Source organism: Centruroides sculpturatus, unplaced genomic scaffold, assembly GCF_000671375.1.
Source record: "Centruroides sculpturatus isolate CEXI.00-Female unplaced genomic scaffold, Cexi_2.0 scaffold560, whole genome shotgun sequence".
Lineage (NCBI taxonomy): Eukaryota > Metazoa > Arthropoda > Arachnida > Scorpiones > Buthidae > Centruroides > Centruroides sculpturatus.
Genome location: NW_019384914.1, coordinates 371,245 through 384,575, shown reverse-complemented (window position 1 = coordinate 384,575; position 13,331 = coordinate 371,245). Strand labels below are relative to the sequence as shown.

Below are 13,331 nucleotides of genomic sequence, written 5' to 3'. Positions count from 1 at the left end.
AGACAAAAATAATATTAACAAGAACCTTAGCATCGACATCCATAAAAACTGGCTTCAATTATTAAAATAAAATAGAATGTTTATACAGTCGCAGGCGAGGCTGTGTGCAACACTCGGAGAAGGGTAATGTTACAAATTACGAGGCATGCGGGGGAGTCCGTCAAGTCGGGAAAAAAGAGGGGAGGGGAAGGGAGCGGGAAGTACGGACACACAAGTCACAACTATCGACGTAACAGACTGAAGAGGGGCGAAAGCCCGAAACGCGTTTCTGTAAGAAGTAAATGTAGGTGATGGAATTATTTGCCAAGTGTCTATAAATGCACCAAGTCGTGACATAGAATCAGAAGAAACAAGAAAAAAGAAGACACGGTTTCGTCAAATAACTAAAACTTTTATATTATTAATTATTTGAAGAAAGCTCAGTTTTGAGGGCAATGATGAGTTTTATAATAAATTGTAAATGCCAGTAACGAGTAAAACCTTCATTAAGTCCAACCCCTCTCGAGATAGGACATATGGCCACCCACTATCTCACCACCCTTGACCTTTAATCATCAATTTAACAGCATTGATGCCCCTTATACATGAGCTACCAAGCTAAATTTCATTTCTTAATAGAGAGGTTGCAGCCGTCGTATTCAGCCCAAAATGTGAACGGCAGACCGTCGAGCGCTGCCATCTGGCAACTCAAGACGGTCAATAATGGCATTTGCTACGTCTAGCATGGCAAGTAGAAGACTGGTTTAAACTTTATTCATTTTATTTGTTTTTTTCAGTTAAAATTATGACCTATTTTATTAAAATAATGATTATTTACGCATTTACGAATAATATTGTACTTAGTAGACGGTTTAATCCAGAAATTATTTAATTATTCAATTTTTTTAGCAAGTGATGCGAAGTACCTGTAGAATTTACATATATTTAACTTCATAATAATTTATCTTAAAGTAGGTTTGTTCTTCCATGGCATCTTCTACCATCAACAGCATAATATGTTTGTAAATTTTCTAAAAATTAATTTTCAGAGCTGCTTTCGAATTTACATAAGCCACTACTTCCCTTGACAAAAGTATGAGATAGTCCTATCATCTGATCGTATGGTAGGAGACACCACACTAATTAAAAATAATTATTTTGTGTTATTAAACATCTTATAAATACTTTAAAATAGTTTAATTTGTTTATTTACCTTTCCTGGTAACCCTTGATGTTAAATGTATCTGCCATTTTTTCAACAAATTTCCCGTGAGTCAATGCGTGACGTTCACTGGTTCACGTGACATTGTGAACGTGTGCCGCAACAATTTTTTCTTGGAGTTAAAATGTAAACCATGTACTTCTGCTTGCCATGTACAAGTATTCTGAGTTATGCCTTCATGGAGGAAGGACGTGTTTTTGCTCTTCTCCCCTTATTTTGGTGAGTTCCAAGTGTTTAAGCCTTGTTTTAGGGTTAACTCTGCTTTTCCTATACTTAGGTATTTGCATTTTTCACCGGATGTTCGTCCTCTGGTGTTTAAAAACAAAACTATTCTATCTGGGTCGTTTGATTCATTCTCGTGTATTATCAGCAGTAAAGATGAAAAGCGATAGAAAATGCAATGCTTACTGTTGGTTCCAAATTGCAATTTCAAAACCTTACAAGAGCCTGATATAAGTTTTCGTCTATTCCCACATGAAAAACGGGAAAAACAGATGATTATTCAGAAATTGATCAGGTTTATTAATGAGCTCTGAATTCTGAAAGAGTGGATTAGACTGTTAAGAATTGGTAGTTTCCTGATTGTCCAGCTTTACACGAACAAGTTATGCTGTCAATTTTAAAACATTTTGTTAAAGTTTAAAATGCCAGTAATTTTGTGTAGGACACAGGGCCGGATTTAAGCATTTCGAAGCCCTAAGCTGAACTCTGTAAATCCCCTTACCAACCCTTCACAATTTTAGAAGTCAATCATAAAAAGAAAAGAATTAAATCAGACTATGACTCTGATTTAATACGGATATTGGAAAAAAAAGACGTGAGGTTTCACTGGTCTTCTGTTTTATAACTAAGTTTAATTAAGTTTTTATACCCATTCCATTAAAAATCTTTTCTTTAAATTAGTTTTATCAATTATTTTAAAAAAGATCTTATGTTAATTCTTTGAAAAAAAATTAATGAAATACAGTCGACCCCCTATAACGTGCGTTCCTATAACGACAATTCCTATAACGTAGCGAAAAAATTGTAGCAACATTTGTATAAAGCAGCTCCTAAAACGTCGTCACCAACTCGTTTCACGAGAAGATTGATAGAATCTGGACCAATAGTGGATGAGCAGCCAAACTACTTTCCTCTGCCCTGTGCCACGCTACGGAGTGGCTAAATTGAGTTTGCTATCGTCTGCACAGTATTATATATAAATTATATATAAATTAGGTACTGTACATATAATTATATATTAATTATATATAAATTAGATGCTGTATATATAATTATATATTAACTTAATTTATTGTAACTTTATTATAATTATATATATGCTTTCCGCCGCCTGGTGCCACGCTACAGAGAGTTTAGGCTAGTAAGTTGAGTTTATCATCATCTGTACAGTATGTAAATTAAATACCATAAGTCTAATACAGCACTAATTTTATACATTTCTTGTGAAAGAAACATTTCTTATTCAACGGCCATAAAAATTATTTATATTAATGATGTCTCCAAAGGTCAAGTTATTTTTCTGCAAAAAATTCGTTATCAGAAATCGCGGCCGTCATTTCGTGTGCTGTTCTGTGACGAAAACAAGCTTTGAGCAACGGCGTAGTCGAACGGTGCATACTTGGTAAGTAATTCTATAATTTTTTGTTTATAGCATAGTTTATACAGATTATTCCCTAAAAATTATACGTGTTTTGGAAATGTTGAGTGGAATTAGTCTAGAATCGGTTAATTTTATAGAAGAAAACCTTTCGAACAGCCTTAGTCCGTAAAGTTCCCACCTATCGGGCTGCGATTGGCTCATTCCTACAACGTAATTTTCGGTTAGCGTGGAACGTATCTAAGCGTTATAGGGGGGTCTACTGTATGTCATTGTCAAAAATCATTTTCCTAGCCAAAACCAAATATAAAACAACAGATCTCATGGCAAAGATTAACAACCGCTTAGATAAGATGGCCACTAAGAAAGACTTGGCAAAGGCTGCCAATTCTAATGATTTATTAGGCACCCAAAAAATTATTCTAGATAAATTAAATGAAGTAGAGGAAAAAACAACTCAATACATACCTCCCACACCACTATACAGTTCTGTGGTGAAAACTGGCACTACAAATGGCAACCGTGCTGCTATAAAGACTTCTCCTCCTAAGGAGGTCTTGCTTGTATATAACAAAAATAAAAAATGCACTAACAGCAATACAGTTTGCAAGATTATGCAATCCAAACTCAAGTCATCATCCTTACGAATCGGTATAGATTAGTTAAGGAAAATAGGGGTAGAGGTGTAGTGATTGAGGTAGGAAGCAAAGATGAGGCTGCTATCCTCCAAAGAAACATTGAAAAAAAGATACCAGAATTGATGACAAAGTGACCGAAGAAGAGGTGGCCCCATACAGTAATCTACTCTGTGCAGACTGATATCATCAGGGAAGAACTACCTACTCTAATATGAACAAAATGATATAATCAATGGACAATTCACAATCACAGAGTTTGAGAAACATTTCCATATCAAGTTTACCTTAGGAAAACGTGACTCTAACTACAAAAACTGTGTTGTGGAGGTGTCCCCTAGAGGGTCACCTCCACAACACAGAAAGACCCTGTTACACCTGGGAAAAATCAGCATAGAGTGGTCACTCTGCAGGACTGCTGACTTCTTTCTGGTCCTGCAGTGTTTTAAATGCTGCAAGTACAACCATGCCGCTAAGGATTGCCCACACTCAACAGTTAAATGCAGCCACTGTTCAGGTGAATATCTTTACAGGGAGTGTCTCAACAGGAAAACCAAACTGGTATGTTGCAACTGCAGATGAAACAAAGCTTTGAACTATAAACATAATGCATGAGACAGTACATGCTCCACAAATATCCAGATCAAAAACAACATAATGGCAAGAATCGATTATGGAAATAAATAAACCTAACAAATTACTCTTACTGCAAGTCAATTTAGGGAAAAGCATTGCTGCTACCTCCCTTCTTAGCAAGCAGCTTATTAATTATGACCTGGTGTGCATGCAAGAGCCTTACTATTGTAAAGATGTACCCACATGCTTACCTACTTACTGTCCCATACTGCAGTGCACAGAGGATTTTCCATAAGCCATTACTTTGGTGCCTAACACCAGCTTATCTGTAATGACGCATGTTAATTACAGTAACCAATACTTGATTACAACCGAAATAATGATTAACAATGAAAGGATTGTGGTGGTCAATGTTTACTTCCCTGGGGACACAGAGACTGTATATTTTATTGAGAAACTACAGAAGATTGTTAACGACTTTCAAGGCACAAATATAGTCATTGCAGGGGACTTCAACGCCCATTCCCCTGCATTGGGCGGCAAGAACTTGGACACATGTGGGAGCTTCCTGGAAGAATTCTTTGTGCTTAATGGTTTAGTTATTATAAACAATCCATACTCACCATCCACTTTCACCTTGAGTAGAGGTGAAAGCTGACTTGACATGGCAGTTTGCAATGACAGCTTATACTCCAGGATAACAAACTGGAGGGTTATCAATGATGAGAGCTTAAGTGAGCATGCCTATATTGAATACGAATTGACAGACTCAGGTGATGGGATAGGCCAATATTTGCATCACGTCTTAAATATGCACTCAATCAAGCTAACTGGATAGGAATTAAGAACTATTTACAGGAACACCTAATTGAAACTTACTCAGATGAAACAGAGGTAGCTAGAATTCAACTAGACAATAACATTAAGGCCATTAATAAGGCTTGTGAAATTTATATTCCAAAAAAGAGAATAAATAGGAGAAGTGTCCCTTGGTGTATGGCGGATCTGAGCAAATTCCGAAGTATAACCAGAAGACTCAGAAAGCAGTACCAGAGATGTCACAATGATAGCACAAGGAGGACGCATAGGGAGAATTATCTACAAAGTCAAAGAACAAATAAGCAAGCTATAAAAGGCACAAAAACAAGAAGTTGGTAAGAGTTTTGCACCAGGGCATCTGTAAACCTGTGTGGCTACATTACACATATGTGTAGTAATAAGCTGCAGAAGACTCAGATTTTGACATCATCAAGTGATAACAGCAAACTTAAATCTCTTATCCAGATCCTGAATGCCAAACTACAAACTTGCTGCCCAAATGATAATCCTGAAGAAGATTCACAATGGCAAAGGAAACTGCATACAGATACCAATATACTAGACAACACAGAGGATGTTCCACCATTCACTATAGGGGAAGTTGACAATATTGTCAGGAACCTGGGCAGGGGCAAGTCTCTAGGCCCCAATGAGATCACAGCAGAAATTACTGCCAACCTCTGAAACCTTATTACCACAACAACTTCTTAAAATTTGCAATGCCTACTTTAAACACGCAATCTTTCCGCAGGAGTGGAGGACTGCTTGTGTAATACTAGTCCCTAAACCGGGTTCTACCTCAGAATCCAGGCAAATATCATTATTACCAGTATGGGAAATATTCTAGAAAAACTGATTATGAACAGGCTCATTTGGTTCATCGAGCAGAACAATTGCCTTAGCGAATATCAATTTGGTTTCCGTCCACAAGATGCCATTAATGGCATAGTCAAGGAAATTCAGCATCTCCTGGAGGATCATAAATACGTTTTAGGGGCAAGCCTGGACATATCAAAAGCTTTTGATAGTGCATGGTGGCCCCTCATAATCTATCAATTGCATCAAGTGTCCAAGGAACATTCTCAACCTTTTACAGGACTATCTTAAGGGCCACAGAGCTACATTGCATTATGGTCAGTACCATGTTACCAAAACCATTACCAGAGGATGCCCACAGGGGTCTGTTTGTAGACCCCTGCTGTGGAATGTGACCTTTAATGCATTTTTAGAGAAGGATTTTGGACATTCAAAATGCTTTGCTTATGCCGACAACGTCATGCTGCTTATGGGGGCAGGTTCAGAGCTGATCTTGAAAACAGAGGGAATACTATGCTTCAACATATCTACAGCTGGGGAGAGGAACACAAATTGTACTGCGGGGCTCAGCGAATTTTCCATAAGCCATTACTTTGGTGCCTAACACCGGCTTATCTGTAATGACGCATGTTAATTACAGTAACCAATACTTGATTACAACCGAAATATTTTGTACAAATGTTTGAGGTCCCTCGTAAGTTAAGGCTTTTTACTTGTAAATTCGGCCCTGATGGGACAATGTCAAAGCTGATGTTTTTTTAACACAAAGGACGCAAATATGTATAGAATGATCTCACTCATTTGTTTCGATACCACATAATGACGTGTTCCACTAACAATAATTGTTCTCCTTCTATAAAATTTCTCGATAAACAGCTACAGGCAGCATAGGCTTATATCATTATATCAAACAGTAATATATGATTAATTTTACATTACTAGCTACAAGTGACCCAGATAAAGTAGCCATTTTGTAAAAATGCAGTGCCCTCTATAGTTCATGAAAAACGTAAATAGAAAAATATGGTTAAATCAGTCTTAGGGCAGTGGTTAGGCTTAGTGTTACTAAGCCTAACTTTTTAGCTTACTTTAAATAGCTAAGTTCTGGTGTTTTTGTGGTATCCATCTTGGCTTCCTCAACTGAGTGGTGATCTTTAAGGAAAGATAACAGTGGACTGTCATCTTGTGCCTACAAGTAAGTAACTCATCTGTTTTTTGTTGGTGGGGAGATCAGCTATTGAGCAGACCGGTTTTCCCTGGCCAGCCAGTCTGCCTGTGGAGGCAACACCAGCCAGTGGTAAAGCAGCTTGTTCTATGTTGATTCTAAATTTCACCAAGGACTTTACCTGACGTGTGCCCCATCCATCTCTAGTATTGTTGAAAGTGTCACAAGAGTGCATCAGTTAACTTACATAGCCACTCTTAAGTTCAACGTGGTGACCAGCAAGAGTGTGTTGGGTAACCTTCTTGGTTAACGCACTTGTTGTACCTCAACCTCTCCCTGGGACACAATGGAGGATTTTCTTAAAGGTGCCTATGACATAATACAAGAATTTAAGCAGTATGCATTAGACAACCCAAATGGTAAATTATGTTCAGGAGGACACAGTAAATATGTCATTGTCAAAAATCATTTTCCTAGCCAAAACCAAATATAAAACAACAGATCTCATGGCAAAGATTAACAACCGCTTAGATAAGATGGCCACTAAGAAAGACTTGGCAAAGGCTGCCAATTCTAATGATTTATTAGGCACCCAAAAAATTATTCTAGATAAATTAAATGAAGTAGAGGAAAAAACAACTCGATACATACCTCCCACACCACTATACAGTTCTGTGGTGAAAACTGGCACTACAAATGGCAACCGTGCTGCTATAAAGACTTCTCCTCCTAAGGAGGTCTTGCTTGTATATAACAAAAATAAAAAATGCACTAACAGCAATACAGTTTGCAAGATTATGCAATCCAAACTCAAGTCATCATCCTTACGAATCGGTATAGATTAGTTAAGGAAAATAGGGGTAGAGGTGTAGTGATTGAGGTAGGAAGCAAAGATGAGGCTGCTATCCTCCAAAGAAACATTGAAAAAAAGATACCAGAATTGATGACAAAGTGACCGAAGAAGAGGTGGCCCCATACAGTAATCTACTCTGTGCAGACTGATATCATCAGGGAAGAACTACCTACTCTAATATGAACAAAATGATATAATCAATGGACAATTCACAATCACAGAGTTTGAGAAACATTTCCATATCAAGTTTACCTTAGGAAAACGTGACTCTAACTACAAAAACTGTGTTGTGGAGGTGTCCCCTAGAGGGTCACCTCCACAACACAGAAAGACCCTGTTACACCTGGGAAAAATCAGCATAGAGTGGTCACTCTGCAGGACTGCTGACTTCTTTCTGGTCCTGCAGTGTTTTAAATGCTGCAAGTACAACCATGCCGCTAAGGATTGCCCACACTCAACAGTTAAATGCAGCCACTGTTCAGGTGAATATCTTTACAGGGAGTGTCTCAACAGGAAAACCAAACTGGTATGTTGCAACTGCAGATGAAACAAAGCTTTGAACTATAAACATAATGCATGAGACAGTACATGCTCCACAAATATCCAGATCAAAAACAACATAATGGCAAGAATCGATTATGGAAATAAATAAACCTAACAAATTACTCTTACTGCAAGTCAATTTAGGGAAAAGCATTGCTGCTACCTCCCTTCTTAGCAAGCAGCTTATTAATTATGACCTGGTGTGCATGCAAGAGCCTTACTATTGTAAAGATGTACCCACATGCTTACCTACTTACTGTCCCATACTGCAGTGCACAGAGGATTTCCCATAAGCCATTACTTTGGTGCCTAACACCGGCTTATCTGTAATGACGCATGTTAATTACAGTAACCAATACTTGATTACAACCGAAATAATGATTAACAATGAAAGGATTGTGGTGGTCAATGTTTACTTCCCTGGGGACACAGAGACTGTATATTTTATTGAGAAACTACAGAAGATTGTTAACGACTTTCAAGGCACAAATATAGTCATTGCAGGGGACTTCAACGCCCATTCCCCTGCATTGGGCGGCAAGAACTTGGACACATGTGGGAGCTTCCTGGAAGAATTCTTTGTGCTTAATGGTTTAGTTATTATAAACAATCCATACTCACCATCCACTTTCACCTTGAGTAGAGGTGAAAGCTGACTTGACATGGCAGTTTGCAATGACAGCTTATACTCCAGGATAACAAACTGGAGGGTTATCAATGATGAGAGCTTAAGTGAGCATGCCTATATTGAATACGAATTGACAGACTCAGGTGATGGGATAGGCCAATATTTGCATCACGTCTTAAATATGCACTCAATCAAGCTAACTGGATAGGAATTAAGAACTATTTACAGGAACACCTAATTGAAACTTACTCAGATGAAACAGAGGTAGCTAGAATTCAACTAGACAATAACATTAAGGCCATTAATAAGGCTTGTGAAATTTATATTCCAAAAAAGAGAATAAATAGGAGAAGTGTCCCTTGGTGTATGGCGGATCTGAGCAAATTCCGAAGTATAACCAGAAGACTCAGAAAGCAGTACCAGAGATGTCACAATGATAGCACAAGGAGGACGCATAGGGAGAATTATCTACAAAGTCAAAGAACAAATAAGCAAGCTATAAAAGGCACAAAAACAAGAAGTTGGTAAGAGTTTTGCACCAGGGCATCTGTAAACCTGTGTGGCTACATTACACATATGTGTAGTAATAAGCTGCAGAAGACTCAGATTTTGACATCATCAAGTGATAACAGCAAACTTAAATCTCTTATCCAGATCCTGAATGCCAAACTACAAACTTGCTGCCCAAATGATAATCCTGAAGAAGATTCACAATGGCAAAGGAAACTGCATACAGATACCAATATACTAGACAACACAGAGGATGTTCCACCATTCACTATAGGGGAAGTTGACAATATTGTCAGGAACCTGGGCAGGGGCAAGTCTCTAGGCCCCAATGAGATCACAGCAGAAATTACTGCCAACCTCTGAAACCTTATTACCACAACAACTTCTTAAAATTTGCAATGCCTACTTTAAACACGCAATCTTTCCGCAGGAGTGGAGGACTGCTTGTGTAATACTAGTCCCTAAACCGGGTTCTACCTCAGAATCCAGGCAAATATCATTATTACCAGTATGGGAAATATTCTAGAAAAACTGATTATGAACAGGCTCATTTGGTTCATCGAGCAGAACAATTGCCTTAGCGAATATCAATTTGGTTTCCGTCCACAAGATGCCATTAATGGCATAGTCAAGGAAATTCAGCATCTCCTGGAGGATCATAAATACGTTTTAGGGGCAAGCCTGGACATATCAAAAGCTTTTGATAGTGCATGGTGGCCCCTCATAATCTATCAATTGCATCAAGTGTCCAAGGAACATTCTCAACCTTTTACAGGACTATCTTAAGGGCCACAGAGCTACATTGCATTATGGTCAGTACCATGTTACCAAAACCATTACCAGAGGATGCCCACAGGGGTCTGTTTGTAGACCCCTGCTGTGGAATGTGACCTTTAATGCATTTTTAGAGAAGGATTTTGGACATTCAAAATGCTTTGCTTATGCCGACAACGTCATGCTGCTTATGGGGGCAGGTTCAGAGCTGATCTTGAAAACAGAGGGAATACTATGCTTCAACATATCTACAGCTGGGGAGAGGAACACAAATTGAGGTTTAATCCCAAGAAAACTAAGGGAATAGTTTTCAACAGACCTAGACATGCTAACCTCTATTGGCGTCCACGACACATCAAGATGAACGGTAAAACCATTAAGGGATACAAGAGACCCTCAAATATCTCGGAGTATACTTGAATTTTAGGTTGTCTTGTGACAAACACATAGAACATATAATGAACCACACTGGGCTTATCCTGCACTCATACACCCAGGTGGCGAAAAGTAACTGGGGCTTGACTTCAAATGCAACATCAATCATTTATGATGGAATATACTTACCTAGTACGACTTATGCCTGTGGCACCTGGAGTTGGGCCACAAGGAAGGTACACACAAACCACAAACTGATATCATCACAAAGACGTGTGCTTATCCTGATAGCTAAGGCATTCCGAACTGTTAGTAACAGATGTCTCCAGGTGAGTGCACAGAAGCCGCCCATAGATCTCATTATCCTTCAGAGGCAAAAGTACCAATTAATCAAGTGGAGTAAGAACATCAAGACTACAACAAGCACAATACATCATGATGAAATTGAATGGCTTATCCCATTTCATGAGTCTCTTCCTCCCAATGAAAATACAACAGACATACACGACACTAGTGAATCAACTAACATCAATATTTTTACAGACAGGTCTCATATTAACAACTCAGCAGGATGCAACTTTGTAATATATAACAACAATACAGAAATCTCTCAACAGACGTTCCAGCTGGATGATAGGTGTACTGTATTTCAAGCCAAACTATTTGCTATTGAGAAAGTAATCGACTGTGTCAACCAGACCTATGAGAATATAGCTGTTGACATATACACCGACTCACTATCTGCTTATAATGTAATCAGAAGCAACAAATTACATCCACTGGCTGTAAATATTAAAAACTTGATTAAAAAATCAAAATGCAATATACACATTTCCTGGGTCAGAGCCCATCAGGGCCTGGAAGGCAACAAAAGAGCAGATACTATGGCTAAGTATGCAACCACAAAAGATAGCAACAATACTGCATATAACAAAATTAGTCAACAAACACCGTGGCAACTTTTATGGAGACACTTTACTACAGTGGCAAACCACATGGGATCACGATATGCAGCACATAACCCACAGGTTTATTCTGGACTTAGACATATTTATTAGTATAGACTGGTATACTCCTGATTATTGCACTACCCAAATATTCACCAAGCATGGCAAGTTTGCCAATTACTTTGACAGGTTTGCAAATAGGACTTCTGGTCTTTGCCCTATGTGCAATGTTGAAGACAGACCTGAGCACTATATATATATATATATATATAATTGTACCACTTTTGAACGTGAAAGAAATGAATTAAGAATACTTATTGAAGAACAGGGTATAGAATGGTCATGCAGTCCATCAGACATCTGGCTAAACAGAGAGATCTACAATAACTTCAAACAATTTGCTAAGCAAATTAACTATGTTAACCAAACCGAGATCTACAGCTAACGCTGAATTGGGGCATTATTTCGCCCCCTGGACTTTACAAGGTAACTACAACTACTACACGCGAAAGAACTGTAATGTGTCTTCTAAATATATATGTTGCTTTTTATATCAACTATGTATATTTTGTAAATATTTAAATGTTTTTATTTTTCTGTACACTTCCTACACGTGTTAATTTTATGTAATTCACCTAATCAAAATGTATTCTAATGTATACTGTCCACTTGATCCCTGGTAATGCTTCATGAGGGGCCAGGGCATGTACAATTAATGTACCAATAAAATATATTGAGTGAGTGAGTGAGTGCCATGTACAAGTAATGTTTAAACTTGCACCACAACTTCTCTAATCTTTATCCCATCCTGATATGTTAAACAAGTAGACACCAACACACACACACAAAATTTTTTCCATTTTTTAAATACTTTTTTGGGTTCAAGAGTCCTTGAAATGTAAACATTTGCCAAAAACTCAATGGATTAAATCTGACACAATTCCAATACTTTCCCCTGTAATGTATACATAACAGCCAGGAAAGTAAAAAAAAAAAAATAATAATTTTTGATTTTAATTAAGTTTACACTTTGTAATCATTTACTAATCATTAATTACCAATCATTTATTATTATTCATTTATTATTTAAAACTTAGCTTTGTTACTACGTTATTATTATAACTTACAAAATTGAACTTGATGGAGGTTTACACAACAAGGAAGCTGTCGAATCTATTAAAATTGAAAGTAAGTAATTATTAATGATAAGTTAATGATATAAAATAATGATAAATAAAAATTAATATTACATATAATAATGAATAACATAGGTCTTATTTTTCATCAATGATTATTACATTAAAAACAAAATATTTAATTTATAATAGTTACTTCTCACCTGGTACTGGTCCAATTTACTTAATATAAACACACATAAAAACCTTTACTTGACCAGTAAAAATATATTTAATGAAAACAACAAACGTTTTCGACTGCCTTCCTCAGTCTTCCTCAGGTTTTAAATTCTGATATTCGAAAATCGTTGTGCTTAAATATTTAAACATTTTGGAACATATACATCTTTGCGAATAAAATTCATTACGCGCATGCGTATTAATCATTACGTACGTGAACCCAAATATTCACAAATATTATTTTACATATACATGTAAACGATGTATAACACCTTACATAGAGTTGTGGGGGCATTCTGCTTCATACGCAAACCTCCAAGCTGCCGAAATATTAATAGCATCTTTATAGTTGATACAGCTATTACGTAATCCTGCTTTATAAATTTCCAAAGCTTCTAGCGTTCGTACGTGTTCTCTTCTGTGTGACATTTTAATGATTTGCGCGTTCTGCAAGTTAGCACTTATGCCAGGGGTCGAAGCATACGTAGATAGGGCAGTGGTGCATCTGTTGTGTTCAATGTCATATTTGTGTTC

At 37.3% G+C, this 13,331-nt stretch overlaps 1 protein-coding gene across 1 annotated transcript in view; it reads right to left on the bottom strand.

Moving 5' to 3' along the window:
* Positions 1-13,331, bottom strand: part of LOC111631709 — a 334,641-nt gene that overhangs the window by 65,164 nt on the left and 256,146 nt on the right. Inside the window, exon 22 of the mRNA XM_023376015.1 lies at positions 12,570-12,615. Within this exon, the coding sequence (XP_023231783.1) occupies positions 12,570-12,615 (46 nt within the window). The remainder of the gene's footprint in view (positions 1-12,569; positions 12,616-13,331) is intronic.